Genomic DNA, 23,327 nt, shown 5'->3' on the forward strand with positions numbered 1-23,327 from the left:
CCGTCACGCTGTGGATTGCGTGTTCGAGTCCATGACAACCTTCATGACAACCTTTGCTGCATGTCTCTCATTCACAATAACGGTATATACTAATTCTAGGTCAGGTCCCCGGACCTGACGCTGAGAAGCAGTGATCTAAATGAACCAATCAGATGATCAGAATGAACCAATCAGATGATCAGTGGGTTGAGCCAACCCATCATATAAGCAGAGCATAGACTTGTGTGTCATTGTGAAGTCAGCACCCACGGCGAGCATGTGGCCCCTCCGCTTCCTGTTGCTTCTCTACGGAGCCGCCCTGGTGACATCAGAGGGTGAGTGACACACTTTATTTAACATTTGTGAACACATTTGACTGAGGGACTGCCATTTTTTTGAATTTTCGTTTTTTTTTTTTAAGCAGGGAATCATAGCTTCAAATTGACATTGGTTGTTCAGTTTGACCCACCAGTTTTGGAGATATGACTTATAGAGTAAATGTCTTGCAGAAAACAGCAAGTTGAGAAAACAGGCTTGAAAGGTTCACTTCTGTGATCTCTAACATTACACCTAGCTACATGTTTAAGCATTTATTTCATATTTACATGTCGATTTCAACTCTGACACTTATTTCAGACATGCTCTAGTATGTGAAGAGTCTGCCTGTGATATTAACTCATTTTGGAAAAAATAAAACGTTTTTCGCCTCTGGTGAAAAGCTGGAATTTGCGCGATAGCAGGCTCTCAGTCAAATCTGGTCACATTTAACTACAATGTGGAGCTATTTTCACTTGCTGCTTCACTATCTCTATTGTTCACTATACCTTCTACTCCACTACAGTACATCTCAGACGCAACTTTGATACTTTTTACTTCACTGCAGATATTAAAAAAAAAAATTAGTTAGGGGGTAGGTGGGCTGACCCTCTGGTGGGCCGGTCGGTCTGGGGCCAAATGTTAAAGGACAACTTTTGTTTTTTTCAACCAAGGTTCACGTTTAAGGTTGTTATTAGAGAAAGTAAAAGATGAGTGTTAATTATTTTTCATTTGCTGCTTTCTTTCGTTTTAGGGATTTTAGCTGTTTTTGACAGGGGGGCGGGGGCATTCGAACATGGGGCTAAATATGTATTTTTTTTGCAAGATTTTATAGCGATTTTTTATTTTTTTATTTACTATAGTCCTACTAGACCCCAATAAATTATATTTGACAAAAGATCACAGGATCTACTGAATGTGTCAAACTGAGCCTATGACACACAGTGTGGCTTCGCCCCAGTAGGCTACCTTCACATTCAGTAGATCCCGTGATCTTTTGTGGCCAGATGTAATTTCTTCTGGTCTAGTAGGACTATAGTAAATAATAAAAAAAAGAAATCACCATAATATTTTGTTAATAAAGACGTATTTAGCCCCATGTTCGAATGCCCCCGCCCCCCTGTCAAAAATAGCTAAAATCGCTAAAACAAAAGAAAGCAGCAAATGAAAAAAAATGAACACTCATCTTTTACTTTCTCTAATAACAACTTAAAACTTGAACCTTGGTTGAAAAAACTAAAGTTGTCCTTTAAAGTAGTCTGTTCGTTGTGTGTCATTTATGTTGTACTGTAAATGTGGTGGTGTTAAGGGCTTGTATTACAAGTATTTGTATGGGCCTCGACCCCGAAAAGTCAGTAGAATATCTGCAGTCTGCACACTGGTTGTTGTGGTGGGCCAGTCTGGGCCAAATTCCGCGAAAATATCCGGGCCGAATTTTTGTCTCAGTCCAGCCCTAAATGACTAAAGCATATGTCTGAATGCCGGATTTCTTGAGCTGGCGAGCAGGGATTCTCAACCAGCTCAGAGTTGAGAATCGTACCGTACTAGCCTTAGTAGGCCTACATTTTATTTATTTATAGATTTTACACAGTATTTGTATCAGTTACACATTTTGTGTGCCCTCAAAGACATTCTTTGTCCTTGAGGGGGTTCCAGGTATAGTGCCCGTCTAAATGATGGAGAGTTGGTAACCAAATGAACCCTTATAGATAATTAACTCTCTCTAGAGATACATTATTGTTAAACATCTGCATTACTTAATTTACAAGAAGTCTATACAATTAGTGGAATGTGGAAGAATTGCTGGAATTGTGGAAGAATTGTTCAACGTTTGCCTGTTATCTCTCCTAATGGTACCAACATACAGCTTGGAATTGTGGCCAAAATCTGTGTCCACAATGTTTGGGTGTGAGAGGCTAAATGTCATCACATGGTGTGTGACGTCAGTGACGTGGCTGAAATGCAGAATAAATAATGGACCTTGATGTGAAAAGGGTTGAAAACCACTGGTTTACAGTGTTAAAGTGGTGGTGTTAGGGTTAACTTTAAACTGGGGGGAAACTGGGGCCACGCATTTAAAAGTAAATTAATCCACAAAACCAGCGTCATTTGTATTGTTGACCAATTTCAAAAATATTATCGCAACATTCGTTCAACTTTGACCCCTCTAATCACATGGAACTATGTTTTGGGCGTAGTGATATGGACACAAAAAGCATAGTTCTGTGTGATACCCAAAATTGTGCATGCACAACTTCCTGGTCTCAACTGCGCATGTTTCTTTCCTTCCATGGAGCACATGGAGCAACATGGCGTCGCCCGTACGGTCTTCGCCTCTCGTCCTCTTTAGACAGTCCTTGCTCCAGAGCAACATTAGTGACTTCCTCCTGGGGGATCCCTGTCACTGTCACAGCCTGTGTCTCCACACACAGACTGTGTCTCCATGCTGGCCACTCCCGCATTCAATGCCACCACACTAAGACCTATCATGCTTTCATTGCTGTGAAGTGCTTTGTGACTCTGATGTCTATGAAATGTCCTCCTTTAAACTGTGTGTGTGTGTGTGTGTGTGTGTGTGTGTGTGTGTGTGTGTGTGTGTGTGTGTGTGTGTGTGTGTGTGTGTGTGTGTGTGTGTGTGTGTGTGTGTGTGTGTGTGTGTGTGTGTGTGTGTGTGTGCAATGTTCACTTTCCTGTCACTGTCTTAACCGGCAACGCATGTCGGGAGCCACGGGTGAGTGTTAAACCGGCCATGCATGTGTCTTAACCTGTGTTTCGCCAAAGAGTCAAGCCGATAAGGTCATAAATCATGACAGTGCTGAGCCTGATGTGAAGTTGTGAATGTACAGTAACAGTAGCCTATCAATGCTTGCCATGAAAAAACTTTTCAGGAATATAAAGCCTGCAGTTTCTATTAGCTTGGATTCCCCATCATCGATGACTTATTGACCCCTGCCAGAAGCTGCTGATTGACTCCTGATTACACACACACACACACACACAGACGCACGCACGCGCACACACGCACGCACGCACGCACGCACGCACGCACGCACGCACGCACGCACGCACGCACACACACACACACACACACACACACACACAGCACCAGTCAGTTCAGACGGGTCTGATTTTATAATTTGTTGAATGAATTGGGTCTGTGAAATCTAGTGGAATGGGTTTGTAAATCCCTTTATGACTAAGAGTAATTGTGTAGATAATAAGCTATAGTTAGCCACAGTTCACTTAATTGAGTTTATAATGTTCTTAGAGTAAAGGAGCAACGTGTGCAGTCAGCAGTTTATTATCTCACATGATCTAAAAGCCAACGGGGTGATATAAACATTTCCTGACTAGATGGAGCGTGTGGTCATGACGTGGGCTGTGTTTCTGATAAATGGACTTCAACAGATAAACCACAGGTTGGTTTCAGGTACTCCGTAACCGCTGATCCCCCGGTACGTCACAGGGTAAGTAGTAAGTAGCTTTGCCGAGCCATGAGGCCCACAGCGCAGGTGCCTGTCTCCTGTTTCTGTAGCGTGAAGCAGCTTGATGTAAAAGTACACCCCCTGGACATGACGCTAGTATGTCGCAGGGATTTACCCCCAATCCAACCCTTGATGCTGAGTCCCAAGCAGGGACTGACCCCCCAATCCAACCCTTGATGCTGAGTCCCAAGCAGGGACTGACCCCCCAATCCAACCCTTGATGCTGAGTCCCAAGCAGGGACTGACCCCCCAATCCAACCCTTGATGCTGAGTCCCAAGCAGGGACTGACCCCCCAATCCAACCCTTGATGCTGAGTCCCAAGCAGGGACTGACCCCCCAATCCAACCCTTGATGCTGAGTCCCAAGCAGGGACTGACCCCCCAATCCAACCCTTGATGCTGAGTCCCAAGCAGGGACTGACCCCCCAATCCAACCCTTGATGCTGAGTGCCAAGCAGGGAGGCACTGGGTCTTTGGTATGACCCGGCCGGGTATCGAACCCCAACCTCCCAGTCTCAGGGCGGACACTCGAACCACAAGGTCACTGAGCTGGTTAATTGTACAAGCAGCAAAAGATTGCACAACCTTTATAACACGGCACATCACAAGCTTGTAGATCAGCTATTTTGGGACTTTTTTATATTGAACGGTGAAAAGTGGTTAAGTGTGTTTGTGGGTTTTATAAATATTCAACCAATGAAACATATTAACAAGAAGCTTGTGATTAAATAATAACTATTATTGGATTAATTGGAACGCACATTATTTATTATGTATTTATTATTGTCTTCCTCTCTTCTATTTCCTGGAAAAGGAAGATCAGGGATAATGTAGTACCAAAGTAAAAGTACTATTCCAAATATGGCCGTATTTAGCCCAAGAAGTGTTTCTTTGTGTAAAACAAATGCTTGCAATGGATTCAGAATCATGAAAACCCCCTAGTTTGACCCGTCACATCATGCTACTTAAACATAATTTTGTAAATGTTGCCTGCAATGTTAATGGTACCCCAACTTGAAAATGTTTTTGCTATTTTTGAATTGAAATCCCTGAAAAGTAATTTTTTTATTTAATTTCAAATGCCTTTAATTATAGTTATGTTAACGTTGTGCACTAAATACAAATACATTGGACATTAAGACAATACATACATTTTAATACTACTCATTAAGCTACATATATAGACTGAACTAATTAAAACGGGTCATGTTTGCATGTTTGGAATTGTAACAGCTGAAATCAATAATATATCACTATTGTGATATTAACCTGAGGGCTACATTAAGTGAAGGCGGGGGCCGCATGTGGCCCCCGGGCTGCCAGTTGCCCATGTATTATCTAAAGGTCAGAGGTCAAAAGTCAGAACACGAAAGTTGTTCGCCATGAGGAGACGTGTCTGTGTCAAAGTTTTATTGCTGGTGATCATTTCCTCGTGCACATCAATTTAGAGCAGTGGTTCTCAACCAGTGGTCCTTGAGGGGGTTCCAGGTGGTCCCCGCCTAAATGATGGAGAGATGGTAACCAAATGGACCCTTATACTGTCCTTGAGGGGGTTCCAGGTGCTCTCCGGCTAAATGATGGAGAGATGGTAACCAAATGGACCCTTATACTGTCCTTGAGGGGGTTCCAGGTGGTCCCCGGCTAAATGATGGAGAGATTGTAACCAAATGGACCCTTATACTGTCCTTGAGGGGGTTCCAGGTGGTCCCCGGCTAAATGATGGAGAGATGGTAACCAAATGGACCCTTATACTGTCCTTCAGGGGGTTCCAGGTGGTCCCCGGCTAAATGATGGAGAGTTGGTAACCAAATGGACCCTCATACTGGCCATAATTAACTCTCTCTAGAGATAAGTTATTGTTAAACATCTGCACGTTAGGGTTAAGTTTACAGTGTTAAAGTGGTGGTGTTAGGGTTAAGTTTACAGTGTTAAAGTGTTGGTGTTAGGGTTACGTTTACAGTGTTAAAGTGGTGGTGTTAGGGTTACATTTACAGTGTTAAAGTGGTGGTTCTAGGATTAACATTATAACAACTTGAACCAGAGCATCCCATCTCTGAGGGGAACATTATAACAACTTGAACCAGAGCATCCCATCTCTGAGGGGAACATTAGCCGAAAATAGCAGCTCTACTGAGCTTGTAGATCGCTTATTTCTACTGAGCTTGTAGATCGCTTATTTTCAGCACAGAGGGAGGAAAAAAAGAGCAGACCAAGTACAGAGTACGTCTTCAAGTCAGATCTGTGCCGACGACATCTGTTTGATGACAGCTGTCACTCATCACCTGTTTGATGACAGCTGTCACTCATCACCTGTTTGATGACAGCTGTCACAATGTGTTGGTTTTCCATTTAACATCTCTCTCTCTCTCTCTCTCTCTCTCTCTCTCTCTCTCTCTCTCTCTCTCTCTCTCCCCCCCCCCCAGTGTCTCTGAGGGTCCGTCCTTATAGCTTTGGTTCTGATAGAGGTGGTCCTGATAGATCTCAGTTCTTTCAGAATGAGTTCATCAAACTGAGCTGTGATGAAGCAGGGAGCTCTGTGCTGCAGTGGACTGTGAGAAGACTCACCAGAGAGAGAAAAAACCCCTTGGACCCTAAGCCCCCTAGTGGAACCTGTGGAGAGACCTGGGGAACAACCTTTGGTACGTAGGGAGGGATGGAGGGAGGGAGGGAGGGATGGATGGATGGATGGATGGATGGATGGATGGAGGGAGGGAGGGAGGGATGGATGGATGGATGGATGGATGGAGGGAGGGAGGGAGGGAGGGATGGATGGATGGAGGGAGGGAGGGAGGGAGGGAGGGAGGGATGGATTTTAACTGAATCTCTTTCTTTTCATTGTGACTCTGTGTAGGAGGACCATACTGTATCATGTTGTCACCGGAGTCCTCTCCTGAGGCCAGTGGACGTTATTGGTGTGAGTCTGAGTCAGGAGAAGTCAGCAGATCCATCAGCATTACATTCTCAGGTACAATCTATAGAATAACTACATCAATGTATTATTTATAGACAATGTATAACTACATCTATACATATAGTACACACATAGCCAACATATTGACTACATCTATAGACATATAAGACATATAGCCAACATATTGACTATACATCTATAGACATATAGTACACATATAGCCAACATATTGACTACATCTATAGACATATATAGTACACACATAGCCAATATATTCAATGGTGCTGAATCTTAACATGATACCCAAGCACAATATTTAGTTTTTGAGGGGCGCTAGCCCCTCCTATGCCCCTCCTATCTACCTTACTATGCAAAACATTTACCATGCAACATTGACAAATAAAGTGTCTATATCTATGTTCTGAGGGTTAGACAATGTGTGTAAGATAGTTTAATGTAATTAGTGGTAAGATTACTCCTAAACTAGAGGCCATCATTAGGCTACAGGAAACTGTTTAGTACTCAAAGGTCCATAGGTATTGTGGGGATTGTGTATTAGCGAAACGTGTATTAGCGAAACGTTTCTCTTTTTTTCTTTCTCTCTTTTTCTCTAGATGAACATGTGATCCTGGAGAGTCCTGTACTTCCTGTGAAGGAGGGAAGTGATGTCACACTCCGCTGTCTGTCCAAAGACAGGAGCACATCTCTTCCATCCTCTGACGTCCATTCAGCTGATTTCTATAAAGACGGATCCCTCATCAGCACCGAGCCTACAGGAAACATGACCATCCACAGTGTTCACAAATCTAATGAAGGATTGTACAAGTGTCACATCTCTGGCCGTGGACAGTCACCAGAGAGCTGGATGGAAGTGATAGGTGAGATGATGACAAATAATGGTCTACAGTGGGTCAACATGTCACATCATCTGCACACATTATATTCTTTTGTATTTGCACTGTTTTGTTTGTTTGTTTGTTTCTTATTTGAAAATATAGGTTTATAGCTAGTTTACACGTAGCGTGACATGTTGTGTGCTTGTAGATTAATCTAGTCTATAATTGAGATTTGCAGTTTCATACAGTAGATAGTTCAAGAGTCCCTTTGGATATGCACAACAAGTTTTAAGTCTATCAATCAAGTCAAAGACAGTTCTTGAGATATGCGGATTACACAAGGGAGATGCTGTGTGTCAGTGTGTGTGTGTGTGTGTGTGTGTGTGTGTGTGTGTGTGTGTGTGTGTGTGTGTGTTTCACTTTGAAGAGCATTGAGTTAAGTATCTATATTAACATAAAGTGTAATCATGCAGGTGACAGGGTGATCCTTAAAGGTGGTACCAACCCATGTGAAGGCTACATTCACATATTTCATAACAATGAATGGGGCATCGTTGGAGACGACAACTGGAACAAGAACAATGAAGATGTGGTGTGTAGGAGCATCGGCTGTGGACAGTCTGTGAGCAGACCGTCCCACCAAACGAAACCTGATAAACCTAATATAACTGATCAGGTCTGGATCAATGAGGTGAGCTGTGACGGTACTGAGGATCAGCTGTGGAAATGTCAGAACTTCAGCGGTTGGGGAGGCAATGTCTCAACCCAGGACTCTATGAGATGGACTACATGTTCAGGTAAGAGCATACGCACGCACGCACGCACGCACGCACGCACGCTCGCACACGTGCACACGCACACTGTGTGTCTCAAAGACACTGTTTTATTTCCTTCTCTTAAAAGACACTCGACTACGACCCGACCCCGGTCTCCCGTGCGAAAGAAACAGCACTCCTCGTTCCTCTTTTCCCTCAAGAACTGTAACACACTGTATATGTATGCATTATTGACTGACTGGTTCTATTTACATTTGTATTTGTATCTTTCAATTTGTTTTCATATTTTTATTTTTATTTTTGTAGATACGATTGAAATGAGTTTGGATGGTTTTAAATGTGCCGGAGCTGTCCAATTCAACACGACCTCAAATGGAACCAATTCAAAATACTATGTTTGTTCTGACAACTTTGGTAAGACACTGCCTGCATGCACCGATTTGTTTCTACTGTACATTATGTCCTTGAACTTAAATGTTCCCATTTGTCATCATACATTCCTGTTATGCTCTCATAATATAAGGTCTTTAGCTGTAGTTTGAACAGCATTAATGATTCACTCTCCCACCTGTCTGATCTCTGTTCTTAGTTGAATACATATTGATAATTCACTTCAAATGATTCCAAATATAAATTTAAATCTAATAATCAGTATTGTTGGTTTCCTCTGGCATAAAGGAAAGGAACAAGCTGACCTTGTGTGCAAAGATCTCAAATGTGGCACCGCTAAAGATGTTCCTGACCCTGGAAAAATGACCTCACCAGAGGGATTTAAATCCAACGGCAAGAGAATTCATTGTACAGGAACCAGGAATGAGGATCATCTGTGGCAGTGTGACCCTCAGCCTGCCAACTGTTCTAAACCTGCTTTCATCACATGTTCAGGTACGATTGGTTACCTCTGTGGTCTAAACCTGCTTTCATCACATGTTCAGGTACGATTGGTTACCTCTGTGGTCTTCAGCAATATTCTTATCAGCTGTGTCAGTATACATGCACGCATGCACACGCACACGCACGCAGATCCATGCAAATAATGGTAAATGGTGCATTTATGTTATGTAGCACTATCCAAAGCAATTTAAATTGACATGTTCAGGTACGATTGGTTACCTCTGTGGTCTTCAGCAATATTCTTATCAGCTGTGTCAGTATACACGCATGCACGCACGCACGCACGCACGCACGCACGCACGCACGCACGCACGCACACACACACACACACACACACACACACACACACACACACACACACACACACGTCACACACACACACTGATGGTGGGGGGAACCATGCAAGGCAATTAGGGGTTCTTGCTCAGTCCAATAATTAAATGGCAGAGGTTGGACAAAATTGGATTATTTTGTTTCTCACCTGATTCTGACAGGACATTAGGTCTACTAGCCAGGATAAAGAATATACCCTAATCTGCTCACTGCAAATACCCTAAATTTGCCTTAATCCAAGATGCCACCATTGACAACCTATTATAAGGCAATATTTTCTAAATTTCATTATACTTTAAGTAGCATGTGACGTGTCAAACTAGGGGTTTTTCCAAATCCATTCCAAGCATTAGTTTTGCACAAAAAACACTCCTTGGGCTAAAAACGGCCATAGCCGTCATCACAAATGTGATGAGGTCGGCTATGGCCAAATTTAGTCCAAGGAGTGTTTTTCATGCAAAACTAATGCCTGGAATGGATTCAGAATCATGAAAACCCCCTAGTTTGACACGTCACATGCTACTTAAAGCATAATGAAATTTAGAAAATATTGCCTTATAATAGGTTATCAATAGGGCCATCTTGGATTAAGGCAAATTTAGGGTATTAGCTTTGAGCAGATTAGGGTATGTTTTTTATCCTGGGTAGTAGACCTAATGTCCTGTCAGAATCAGTTGAGAAATAAAATTATCCAATTTTGTCCAACCTGAGAGGATCTTTTTACCTTATTTACTGGACAGGCATTATTCCGACACCCTACCCTACCCCAATCCCTAACCTAACCTACCAGAAACCTAACCTCACAGGGAAGCCACACATGTGGGGCGGCGGTGGCTCAGGGGTAGAGTGGCCGGATGGTAAACCGGGCTCCCCCAGGGTTAGTGTCGAAGTGTCCTTGAGCAAGACTCTGAACCCCTAATTAGATAGTGTCCTTGAGCAAGACTCTGAACCCCTAATTAGATAGTGTCCTTGAGCAAGACTCTGAACCCCTAATTGCTCCCGATGTGCAGGTTGGTGCCTTGCATGGTCTCCGCCGCCATCGGTGTGTGAATGTGTGTGTGAATGGGTGAATGTAATATATGTAAAGCTCCTTGGATAAAGGCGCTATATATAAATGCACCATTTACCATTTACCATGTGTCTTAGCCGGCAACGCATGTCGGGAGCCACGGATGAGTCTTAACCAGCGACGCACGTATTTGTGTTAAACAGATCATCCCATCTTCCGGCTGGTAGACGGGGATAACGTCTGTTCTGGAAACCTGGAGGTGGAGGATGGTGACATGTGGAACATCAGCTGTAATGGAAGCAGCACAATAAGTGCTGATATGATGTGCAAACAGCTGAGATGTGGAAGCAGTGTCACACAGCACTTTAACTGTGACAGGAATCAATCACTTCCATCCACACTGACATGTTCAGGTAGGATCATATTCATTTATCATGACCTGCTTGTTGACCCCGACCTCTAGTCATATAAATGCCATAAGATCTATTGATGGCAGTCTTTTTTTGGAATATAAAATGGTCCATATTAAAGAAATATTTCCAACGATAATTTGAAACAGATAAAACTGAGCATATGTATTAGATCTTTAAATGATCTTTTAACGTATCTTTTAACAGAGAGGATCAACATAACTCTCATGGACAATGGAAGTGTCAGTGATTGCTCTGGTACAGTTCATGTCGGTAGTTCTAAGGCTCTGCGGCCTGTGTGTGGCTCAGATTGGGACAGAAAGGATGGAGAAGTGGTTTGTAGAGAGTTGGGCTGTGGCATGGTGAGATATCATTCTTTATGGTTAATATCTGACCAATCACTTATCTGTGTAAGACAGGCCTTACAGGCTCTTTTTAAGCTTTAAGCCCACAATTAGATGAATTATATTGTGTAATGGTGTTTCCAGTAACTATTATGTCTTTGCCTTAGTTCTATTTACATACCAATGTTATACTTTATATTGCAAAGGGAAACAATGTTAAAAATAAAAGTAACATACTGATTTCCTTCGGGATTTCCTTCGTCTGTCTGTCTGTCTGTCTGTCTGTCTGTCTGTCTGTCTGTCTGTCTGTCTGTCTGTCTGTCTGTCTGTCTGTCTGTCTGTCTAATGCATTCTTGCAGGTGTTTGAAACCAGCACCACAGTGACCACACACACTCAACAACATGGAATTCTGGACAACGTGAACTGCAATGGCACTGAGAAGTCACTGTGGCACTGCATGTCCAAGTACAATGACTCTGTCCCATGCACTTCCACTGCTCATGTCACCTGTGGAGGTAAGATAATCATGCATTATGTTTGGTATATTTTTGCAGGCGTTGGAGGAAGTCATTAGGTCATATAGCTCTGAACGAGGTCTCTGTTGTCTGTGTCTATCCTGAGCTGTCTCTCAAATCAATGGGCCTTTCAGTGCCAAATATCAGTAAGAGAACATGTTTTATTTCCTTTGAGGGGCCTGGTCTCAAACACACTCGGGGGTGTTTTATTTCCTGGTCTCAAACACACTCGGGGGTGTTTTATTTCCTGGTCTCAAACACACTCGGGGGTGTTTTATTTCCTGGTCTCAAACACACTCGGGGGTGTTTTATTTCCTGGTCTCAAACACACTCGGGGGTGTTTTATTTCCTGGTCTCAAACACACTCGGGGGTGTTTTATTTCCTGGTCTCAAACACACTCAGTGTTGGAAAACGAGCCATTTCCCCACAAGAACTGCATGGTTTCCTACATTTCATTTAATCTTTATTTATTTTATTGCATTTCATATGGTTTTACACTTAGACATACTGTATATGCATGTGATGTAGCTGAGGTTATTGACTGACACATTAATTGTTTAATTTCACTGTTAAAACTGTATTTGTATTTTTTGTTTTTAGATAAGATTGAAATGAGTTTGGATGGTTTTAAATGTGCCGGAGCTGTCCAATTCAACACGACCTCAAATGGAAGCAATTCAAAATACTATGTTTGTTCTGACAACTTTGGTAAGACACTGCCTTTATGCACTGATTTGTTTCTACTGTACAATATGTCCTTGAACTTAAATGTTCCCATTTGTCATCATACATTCCTGTTATGCTCTCATAATATAAGGTATTTAGCTGTAGTTTGAACAGCATTAATGATTCACTCTCCCACCTGTCTGATCTCTGTTCTTAGTTGAATACATATTGATAATTCACTTCAAATGATTCCAAATATAAATTAAAATCTAATAATCAGTATTGTTGGTTTCCTCTGGCATAAAGGAAAGGAACAAGCTGACCTCGTGTGCAAAGATCTCAAATGTGGCACCGCTAAAGATGTTCCTGACCCTGGAAAAATGACCTCACCAGAGGGATTTAAATCCAACGGCAAGAGAATTCATTGTACAGGAGCCGGGAATGAGGATCATCTGTGGCAGTGTGACCCTCAGCCTGCCAACTGTTCTAAACCTGCTTTCATCACATGTTCAGGTACGATTGGTTACCTCTGTGGTCTAAACCTGCTTTCATCACATGTTCAGGTACGATTGGTTACCTATATATGTGGTCTTCAGCAATATTCGTATCAGCTGTGTCAGTAACACTTACACTAGGGTGCATCAACATATGCATTTGGAACCTTCTGTTCCTTTTTTTTCTTTCTCTTTTTCAGTATTCCAATTCATTTTGTTAGAACTTACAAAATATGTTTGCAATATATGGTGATTTAGAGGTGAAACCTTCATTTGCAAGGGGTTTTACCTTGCAATTTAGTTTTACCTTGCAATTTATCTAAATGAATATTACTGTCATCACCAACACATTGTGCATAATGCACTCAATTTCAACTTTCAACATAATGTTTATTTGGTAGGCAGTCATACAAACGCACGCACGCACGCACGCACGCACGCATGCACACACACACACACACACACACACACACAGGTCAGTGGATGATGACATGTTCAAGTGTATTTGTGTTAAACAGATCATCCCATCTTCCGGCTGGTAGACGGGGATAACGTCTGTTCTGGAAACCTGGAGGTGGAGGATGGTGACATGTGGGACATCAGCTGTAATGGAAGCAGCACAATAAGTGCTGATATGATGTGCAAACAGCTGAGATGTGGAAGCAGTGTCACACAGCACTTTAACTGTGACAGGAATCAATCACTTCCATCCACACTGACATGTTCAGGTAGGATCATATTCATTTATCATGACCTGCTTGTTGACCCCGACCTCTAGTCATATAAATGCCATAAGATCTATTGATGGCAGTCTTTTTTTGGAATATAAAATGGTGCGTATTACATAATTAGTTTCAAAGATTATTTGAAACAGATAAAACTGAGCATATGTATTAGATCTTTAAATGATCTTTTAACGTATCTTTTAACAGAGAGGATCAACATAACTCTCATGGACAATGGAAGTGTCAGTGATTGCTCTGGTACAGTTCATGTCGGTAGTTCTAAGGCTCTGCGGCCTGTGTGTGGCTCAGATTGGGACAGAAAGGATGGAGAAGTGGTTTGTAGAGAGTTGGGCTGTGGCACGGTGAGATATCATTCTTTATTTAACAGTTAATACACTATATGACTGATACTTTATCTGTGGTACACAGACCTAACAGGACAACTGTGTACTCTTTAAGCCCACTAGTATTATTGTGTAAAGGCATGTCCTTCTCAAATGCATTCTTGCAGGTGATTGACACCAGCACCACCAGCACTCAACAACATGGAATTCTGGACAACGTGAACTGCAATGGCACTGAGAAGTCACTGTGGCACTGCATGGCCAAGTACAATGACTCTGTCCCATGCACTTCCACTGCTCATGTCACCTGTAAAAGTAAGATTTTAATGCATTATGTCATTATTGTATATTAGGATGTAACAATCAGCCTTTGCCTTGAAAGGAAAAGAGAACATAATCGACAGGTTGCTTATTATACTCAAGCCACACAAACAACAATTGTTAGGACAAATGGCAAATTAAATACACTTGAGATTTAAACAGGCTACTGTCCCTATCTCTCTCCCTACAAACAAAATAAATAAACAAACACGCAAATTAAGAATCAATTATTTCACAAGCCCCTCCCAACCAAATCAAGTTTCAGGTATAATTCAATGGTATTTCAGTATACAGCTCCATCTCAATGGTATTTCAGTATACAGCTCCATCTCAATGGTATTTCAGTATACAGCTCCATCTCAATGGTATTTCAATATACAGCTCCATCTCAATGGTATTTCAGTATACAGCTCCATCTCAATGGTATTTCAGTATAGGCTACAGCTCCATCTCAATGGCATTTCAGTATACAGCTCCATCTCAATGGTATTTCAGTATAGGCTACAGCTCCATCTCAATGGTATTTCAGTATACAGCTCCATCTCAATGATATTTCAGTATACAGCTCCATCTCAATGGTATTTCAGTATACAGCTCCATCTCAATGGTATTTCAGTATACAGCTCCATCTCAATGGTATTTCAGTATACAGCTCCATCTCAATGGTATTTCAGTAGGTATAGTTCCTTCGGTCCAAGCTAAACAGTGGTATTTCAGTAGGTATAGTTCCTTCGGTCCAAGCTAAACAGTGGTATTTCAGTAGGTATAGTTCCTTCGGTCCAAGCTAAACAGTGGTATTTCAGTAGGTATAGTTCCTTCGGTCCAAGCTAAACAGTATAACCACTAGATGTCACTACAGTAATACTGAACTGGTGCCTGGGAGATTCTCTCACCTGTTCACTACATGTTTGTTTGTCCCCCCTCTCCTCTGCACCACACGCTCTATTTGTAAAGTAGCGTGTGGTATCGAACACTCAATCAACCTGGCAATCAGACCCATTAATTTCCCCTCACATGAACTGGAAATGTTCATATTGACTTCAAAGTCACTTCACAGTTATCCACATGTACATATATCACACGTATACAACTAGAATTTCGCGGGCCTTTGGCCCGCTCATCCTAGCACCGCACGTGTGCTGTACTGTGCTGCTCTCCTCTGTACTGTACTGTACTGTAGTGTTCTTTGTATGAATATTTATTATTATTATTATTGTTATTGTGATTGTTGTGATTATTTGTGTTTAAGCTTCATGTGTGAAAGATTTAGTGTGACTGGGTTGTACTGTGCACTATGAGCAGTGTAGATGTTGCATGTACACTGTGCCCTGGCTCCCCCTAGTGACCATGTTTGATATGTGCAGTGGACACGGTGCGTTTCATAGACCCAGTTGATGGTATTCCGTGGATGTGGCAACCTGGCTGTGTGTTTACTTTCACTGTGGTGCAAAACGTGTGTGTTCTGTGTTGTGTTGTTGTTGCCATGGGATATGAAAGCAGTCTGTGTTGTGTTGTTGCAATGGGATATGAAAGGTTGTGTTGTTGCAATGGGATATGAAAGCAGTCTGTGTTGTGTTGTTGCAATGGGATATGAAAGGTTGTGTTGTTGCAATGGGATATGAAAGGTTGTGTTGTTGCAATGGGATATGAAAGGTTGTGTTGTTGCAATGGGATATGAAAGGTTGTGTTGTTGCAATGGGATATGAAAGGTTGTGTTGTTGCAATGGGATATGAAAGGTTGTGTTGTTGCCATGGGATATGAAAGGTTGTGTTGTTGCCATGGGATATGAAAGGTTGTGTTGTTGCAATGGGATATGAAAGGTTGTGTTGTTGCAATGGGATATGAAAGCAGTCGAAAGCCAAGGAAAACAGGCAATTTGGGATGTTATGCATCCACATGTGGATACAATAGGGATGCACCGAAAGGGAAATTCTTTTCCGAAACCGAATACCGAATATCCGAATATGATTCATATTATATATCTTTTTTCCTACCATTGCTGTCATGGCCGTATACCTTAAAGCTACCTGATTTATGGCAAAAGACATGATTATGGCAAAAATGTACTTAAATAATAATCACTATTATGGGTCCATAAAACATTTATTCAGCTCTTTTGAATGCATTAATTGCATACACTATTCGGTGATATATTTTCTGCCTATTTGGGCCGAAACCGAATAGGCCGAAAATGTATTTTAGCCATTTTCTGCCGAATATTTTCTGCGGCCGAATATTCGGTGCATCACTAGTATACAATGACATGCATAGGTCAAGCAGATAAATATAATAATATAATGCTCATTTGACACAAGGACATCGTGCCATCTTATAAGGAGCATTACTAATTTTGTTATTACCCCCCCCTTTCAGAACCCAAGGTAGTGTTCCTGAAGAATGGAACGTCCTGTTCTGGCCTGGTAGCAGTGGAGCATGCTGGGAAGGACTACTGGCTCTCAGGAGCCAATGAGACGTGGAATCACACTGCTGACGTGGTGTGTCGCCAGATGCATTGTGGGAAGGCCACTGCCGTCACCCCGTTCCCTCATGTTCCTTCTGGAGAACCTGCAGAAGGAATGGAGAATGAAACTTGGAGTGAGTCCTACAACTGCTCCTCCACAGAGAGGTCACTGTTTGACTGTCCAAAGGTCAACACAACGTCATCCAATCAGAGCATTGCGTTGGTGGAGTGTTCAGGTAATGTGGTTTAAATGCTACTGCTGAGTATTTGTACCGAGACTACAGAGTCTGTAGTACAGACTACCGAAAACAAAGCAAATAAAAAACTGTATGTGAGCTCTTAGCTCTTCCTTCATGTTTAGATAACATTTGCTTGTCCTGTTTATCATTGTAGTTTTATTTCTCTCCCAAAATGTTCCAAATTACATATCCATGAATCCACAGAACATAGTTTGATGTCCTTGCTACTTGTGATTCCATTCCAACATGTATTTCAACAGGTACTATAAATGCAACCCTGACAGAGCAGTGTCGGGGGACAGTGCAGGTGTGCACCCATGCAGGCTGTGGGGGGGTGTGTGCACACACCTGGACGGATGCCAATTCTGACATGCTGTGTAAAGACCTGGGCTGTGGGCGTGGCTTCACCGGCATCGCCCAGGACAGCGAGGGGAAAGTGACCATCCTGGCGATGTACCCGACCAAACACAGCACCAACCTGACTGGAAGCGTCATTGTGGAAAATGACAGAGACATTTACTGCAATGGCAAAACGACCGGTATTGTTTGCTCAGGTAAAAGATAACAAACATCCATACTACATTTAGAATATTATGTACAGATGTATCTGTTTGCAGCTTATTAAAAGCTATGTTGTTTTTGTCCACTTGTACTTAATTTGGATGCATTTCTTTGTTAAATTCACAGAATTGTCTATAATAATCTTAATTTCAATGGTAGTTGTGACATTATGTTAACAATGTCCTGCACATGCATAGGAAATAGTTTCAGATTTTTACAGTTTGATACTGTCTCCATGCAGCCAGTGTCAAGGCTGATTTCCAGGATTCCAGAGATCATTGTTCTGGGAATCTGAAGATACACTATCGAGGCAAACGTTATCCTGTCTGTAAAGAATACCTGAACAACTCTGATGTCAGAAACACCATCTGTAAGGATCTGCAATGTGGAGAGACTGGAGAGACTCTTGAATTCTTTGGACCGTTGCCACAAAGAAGGCAACGGTGGGTGTCGGGACTGACAGACCATAACATTACTTTGCAGGACAAAGTACATTGTTCTCTTGGTGGCCTCCAGTGTTCTGGTATGTCTAAAATATGCTGTTCTGATTCCAATTTATTTAACCAAGTATGCAATATTTAACCAAGTAACCAATTTGTGAATGTGGAGTGTTGTAGGTTTTGATCTCTTGAACTGTTTTACCTGTGAAGGTTTGCCTCATGCAGATCTCCTTATGCATATCGTTGCTGTCGGGAGGAAACCTCATAACTCCATTTTTTAGGTTTTTGATATTTTGGCATAAATCAGTGCTATTGAACACCCTTTACGTCTGTGTGTTGTTTCGAAAATATTGAACCAATGGAAAGTCAGTAAAAAGTGATTTGGACAAAACCTCTTAACTCCATTGGACCCTCAAAATGTCTGCTAAAGCAACTAACTCCACCACCTCTCCCCCTCTCATGGAAGTAATTGACAATATATAAAGTCACCACACGAACTTTGATGAGGCTGTATTGCTTTGTTTTAAAAAATTCCTGAAAAATGTATATTTTTCATTTCCTGGAAAATGAATATTTTGGAGTTATGAGGTTTCCTCCCGACAGCAGAGATATGTTGGACATGTTGGTTAGACATACTGACAGTCCGACAGGCATTAGTCCGACAACACCTTCACTCCCGACATGCGTGGCAGGTTAAAACTCACCCGTGGCTCCAGACATGCACGGCAGGTTAAAACTCACCCGTGGCTCCAGTCATGCACGGCAGGTTAAAACTGACCTGTGGCTCCAGACATGCACGGCAGGTTAAAACTCACCCGTGGCTCCCGACATGTGCGGCAGGTTAAAACTGACCTGTGGCTCCAGACATGCACGGCAGGTTAAAACTCACCCGTGGCTCCCGACATGTGCGGCAGGTTAAAACTGACCTGTGGCTCCAGACATACACGGCAGGTTAAAAGTGACCCGTGGCTCCAGACATGCACGGCAGGTTAAAACTGACCCGTGGCTCCAGACATGCGCGGCAGGTTAAAACTGACCCGTGGCTCCAGACATGCACGGCAGGTTAAAACTGACCCGTGGCTCCAGACATGCGCGGCAGGTTAAAACTCACCCGTGCCTTCCTGTGAGGTTAGGTTTAGGGTTTGGGTTTTGGGGTATAGGGTGTCAGTCTAATACCTGTCAGACTGCTAGTACGTCGGACCAAACACAGTGCACCTTATGTCTAACCTGTTGCTTTATTATGTCTAAACTACAGTACCTGTTGCTTTATTATGTCTAAACTACTGTACCTGTTTCTTTCATGTGTCCTTTCTGTTTTCTACTTCATCTCCCTCCCTCCCTCCTCTCTCTCTCTCTCTCTCTCTCTCTCTCTCTCTCTCTCTCTCCCTCCCTCCCTCCTCTCTCTCTCTCTCTCTCTCTCTCTCTCTCTCTCTCTCTCTCTCTCTCTCTCTCTGCCCCCCCCCTTACTTTCCTGAAAACAACAAATGATGGAGCTTGCACAAAAATAATCACCCTCTGATTTACACCTGTAACCTGTGACGTGACAATAAAATAGATTTTTGATTCAAATGTATTCTTGTCAATATTATAAAGTATTGTTTCTTGTTTTTCATGAGCTCTGCTCTGTCCATGCTACTTCTGCTACTTCTCTTCTCAGACTGGCAGAAGATGCGACTACAACGTTCAGAAGATCCTGGAAGAGCCTCTGGAGGAGATGTGTTCGTTCACAGTGAGAATAGCTCCAGGATGCTCTCTAACCACGGCTGGACAGAGACAGAGGGAGACAAGCTGTGTGCTGATCTCAACCTCGGAGGATATAAAAACCATACAGCATCAGCAGGTTCTTCTGATGTGTGGGAGAAGAGCTTCAACTGTACTGGTGTTAAGAAACCAAAGACCATCTGGGACTGTAAGCGTGACAAGAGACCCCCCGGGAGCCAAGGACTCCATCTCCAATGCAAAGGTAATACCAGTTATTACTACACAGTCAAATACAAAAATACACCTGAATTAGTCTATTAATTTTTACACATTCAGATATGAACGCACGCACGCACGCACACACACACACACACACACACACACACACACACACACACACACACACACACACACACACACACACACACACACACACACACACACACACACATTTTGCAAAACAATATATGTTAATGACATGTAGAAGACATGGGGGTCTTTATGTGTGTAATATGTGGTTTTAGATATTTTAGATTTTAGCAGTGAGCCCATGCAGTGTCTGATGTCAAAGCATTATGGGAACTGTAGTCCAGGAAGGAAGTGAGCCCAGTGTCCATGACATCAGAGATACTGCATGGGCTCACTGCTGAAATCTAAAATATCTAAAACCACATATTACACACATAAAGTGTTCTAAATCATCTAAACGTCATTAACATATTTGTTTTGCAAAAAGGGTGAAGTGTCCCTTTAACTAGTTGAGGGTTGATGGTTATTTAGGCCCCATCAGCCTCAAAGATATTTAAAGTATTTTATGTATTTATTTGACAGGGACAATGCTCATTAATCAACATTTACATGGATGTTTTCACATCCATGTAAATGGGCCAGAGTTAGCCATAAGCTAATTTACATCTGTAGTCCCTGATTTGATCGACATCTCAATGTGACTCCAGATAACACATTATTTCAGACGCATCAGATATTTGTTGTTGGATATGGGGTTTTGTCTGTTTGTTTTTTTCTTTGTTGATGTGTGTATATTTTATTTCTGTTTTCCCAGCAAACCGTGTGGTTAGACTGGGCGGCCCCTCATCAGAGAGATGCTATGGTGTGGTGTTAATCAATAACGACTGGGTGTGCAGCAACCACTGGGACCTCAAACACTCACAGATAGTTTGCCAAGAGGTGGGCTGTGGTGATGCCATCCACTTCAACACACCTTTCATTGGGTTTACATATGGGCACCACGTCCGTTGCAGCGGCTCTGACTCCACACTGGGACACTGTGAGACGTCAGAGGAGGGCCAGTGTGATGATGGTGGCCGGGTGGTGGTTGTCTACTGTAGAGGTGAATGTTGTTGATTACAGTCACTCTTCTGGTAGATATAATAATATAATAATATAGTACACACTCCTTACTGGTGTTTATCACTGTATATTTGCAATTAAATGATGTCTGCATTTAACCATCCATAGTAACAGTGCAGGTATTAATACATGTAAGCATAGTAACAGTGATATCAACACATTTAACCATCCTAACTATCAGGAACAGTGAGCGCTGAGGGCAGCGTCTCAGAGAGCAGTGAGGGGTTAAATGAAATTAATGTCAGAGTTTCCCTACACGTGTTACTGAACAAACACTTTATAGCAATTGTTACTACTTCCTCCAAATGTTTTAACATTTTAACACTTTTTTTAACCAAAGCATATTACTTACACCTAATTAATGGATCAATCAGTGAGTCAGTCAATCAATCAATCAAAAGTTATTTCCTAGTTCCCAGACATAATGTGCTGATATTGTGACATCATCCTGATTTCCATCTGACCCTTTTCAGAACCCAAGGTAGTGTTCCTGAAGAATGGAACGTCCTGTTCTGGCCTGGTAGCAGTGGAGCATGCTGGGAAGGACTACTGGCTCTCAGGAGCCAATGAGACGTGGAATCACACTGCTGACGTGGTGTGTCGCCAGATGCATTGTGGGAAGGCCACTGCCGTCACCCCGTTCCCTCATGTTCCTTCTGGAGAACCTGCAGAAGGAATGGAGAATGAAACTTGGAGTGAGTCCTACAACTGCTCCTCCACAGAGAGGTCACTGTTTGACTGCCCAAAGGTCAACACAGCGCCATCCAATCAGAGCATTGCGTTGGTGGAGTGTTCAGGTAATGTGGTTTAAATGCTGCGGCTGGGTTTGTTGTTTAACGAAAATAACCTTAAAAAAAAAGCTAAAAAAGAAGAAAAACGTTTGTTTCTGATTGAAGTGATGTGAGCTCTTATATCTCTCTCATCATGTTTAGATCACATGACAGGGATAGACATTATAAATGGCCCGCTGGCCCATAAGTACTCTTTAGACCATATTTAGACCAGTGTGGGTCACAAACCTTTCTTCTCAAGACCCAAAAGTCAGATTAGACGTTTGCCCGCGAAAAATCTATAATTTCCATAAATAAATGTAGTATAATAATAGCCGATCTACGAGCTCACAACGCGGCACGGACGGACGGTCGAAAAAAAAAGTTTTCTAAATCATGACAATTTTCGGAAAGATTTGAGGCACATTTTAACGATTTTTCAAAAATAGCAGATCTACAAGTTCATAGCGCGCCACTCGGTGGCGCGCTATGAGCTTGTAGATCTGCTATTTTTCAATAGCTAAATTATAACAATGTTTAAAACACCAAAAGGGGTTCCCGCCCCATTGTGTCTCAATGGATTAAGGAAAGCAAGCCCTAACCCCAACACCTAATTAAGTTGTCACATCATTTCCCTGATGTTTTGGTTAATGTTCGTATGTGAGCCCATCATTATGGGGGTCAAATCTGTTATTTGCCCATTCAAAAATAATGTTCTGGGCCAGTGATCTTAAAAAGTGGTACATTTCTCTTAACCCTTTTGGTGTTTTAAGCATTATGTTTTACTTTAGCTATTGAAAAATAGCAGATCTACAAGCTCATAGCGTGGCGCCGAGTGCCGCACTATGAGCTTGTAGATCTGCTATTTTTTGAAAAATCGTGAAAATGTGGCGCAAATCTTCGAATATATATTCTTTCAGAGTGAACGTTTTAAACTCAAATCTTTGCTTCTGTGGGGGGGGGGGGGGGGCCTTGGAACTACATATTTTCAGATAGGGGTCGGTGGCCCATGATTTTGGGGGTCTTTGACATGAAAATGTTTGAGCACCACTGACATAGAAACATGGGTTTTTCAGAAAACTGTCAGGATTTAGAAGACATTTGTAGAATCGTCCTCAGGTCTAAATGGGTTAAAGGGATATTTCACTTTAAAAAACACTTTTGGTTTGATTGAAGTGATGTGAGAAACACTTTTGGTCATTTTATCATCTACTCAGGCTTATGTGAACACCCCGGACAGTTTTTAAGTTGCTTGATTCAGTAATTTGATATTTGATATTCATTTTAGCTGCCCCGCCCCCTTCCTATAACAAACCCATTATAACGTCAAACTCCATCTTAACCATGATAGACCATGGTGACTGATATTACCTTTCTAATACATGAGGGGGCATGTATTTTTAATAATTGTTTTGGAAAATGTG

General features: G+C 42.2%; 2 protein-coding genes across 2 annotated transcripts; both read left to right on the forward strand.

Annotated features, from left to right (window-relative positions):
- Positions 1-256: 256 nt before the first annotated feature.
- LOC306918692 (scavenger receptor cysteine-rich type 1 protein M130-like) lies at positions 257-17,071 on the forward strand (the record flags this gene model as incomplete). Its single annotated transcript, XM_079531571.1, has 14 exons — positions 257-314; positions 7,305-7,568; positions 8,000-8,323; positions 8,609-8,716; positions 8,981-9,187; positions 10,742-10,951; positions 11,156-11,310; positions 11,652-11,808; positions 12,410-12,517; positions 12,782-12,988; positions 13,488-13,574; positions 14,004-14,056; positions 14,206-14,353; positions 16,734-17,071. 14 exons carry the CDS (start codon positions 257-259, stop codon positions 17,069-17,071), a joined length of 2,424 nt encoding a protein of 807 aa, XP_079387697.1.
- A 2,658-nt stretch (positions 17,072-19,729) lies between these two features.
- Positions 19,730-21,944, forward strand: LOC306918693 (scavenger receptor cysteine-rich type 1 protein M130-like; the record flags this gene model as incomplete). Its single annotated transcript, XM_079531572.1, has 3 exons — positions 19,730-20,024; positions 20,826-21,113; positions 21,607-21,944. The coding sequence occupies 3 exons, from the start codon at positions 19,730-19,732 to the stop codon at positions 21,942-21,944; spliced, it is 921 nt and encodes a 306-aa protein (XP_079387698.1).
- Between the last annotated feature and the right edge of the window lie 1,383 nt (positions 21,945-23,327).

The sequence above is a fragment of the Electrona antarctica genome, assembly GCF_951216825.1.
Source record: "Electrona antarctica genome assembly, contig: scaffold_151, whole genome shotgun sequence".
Taxonomy (NCBI): domain Eukaryota; kingdom Metazoa; phylum Chordata; class Actinopteri; order Myctophiformes; family Myctophidae; genus Electrona; species Electrona antarctica.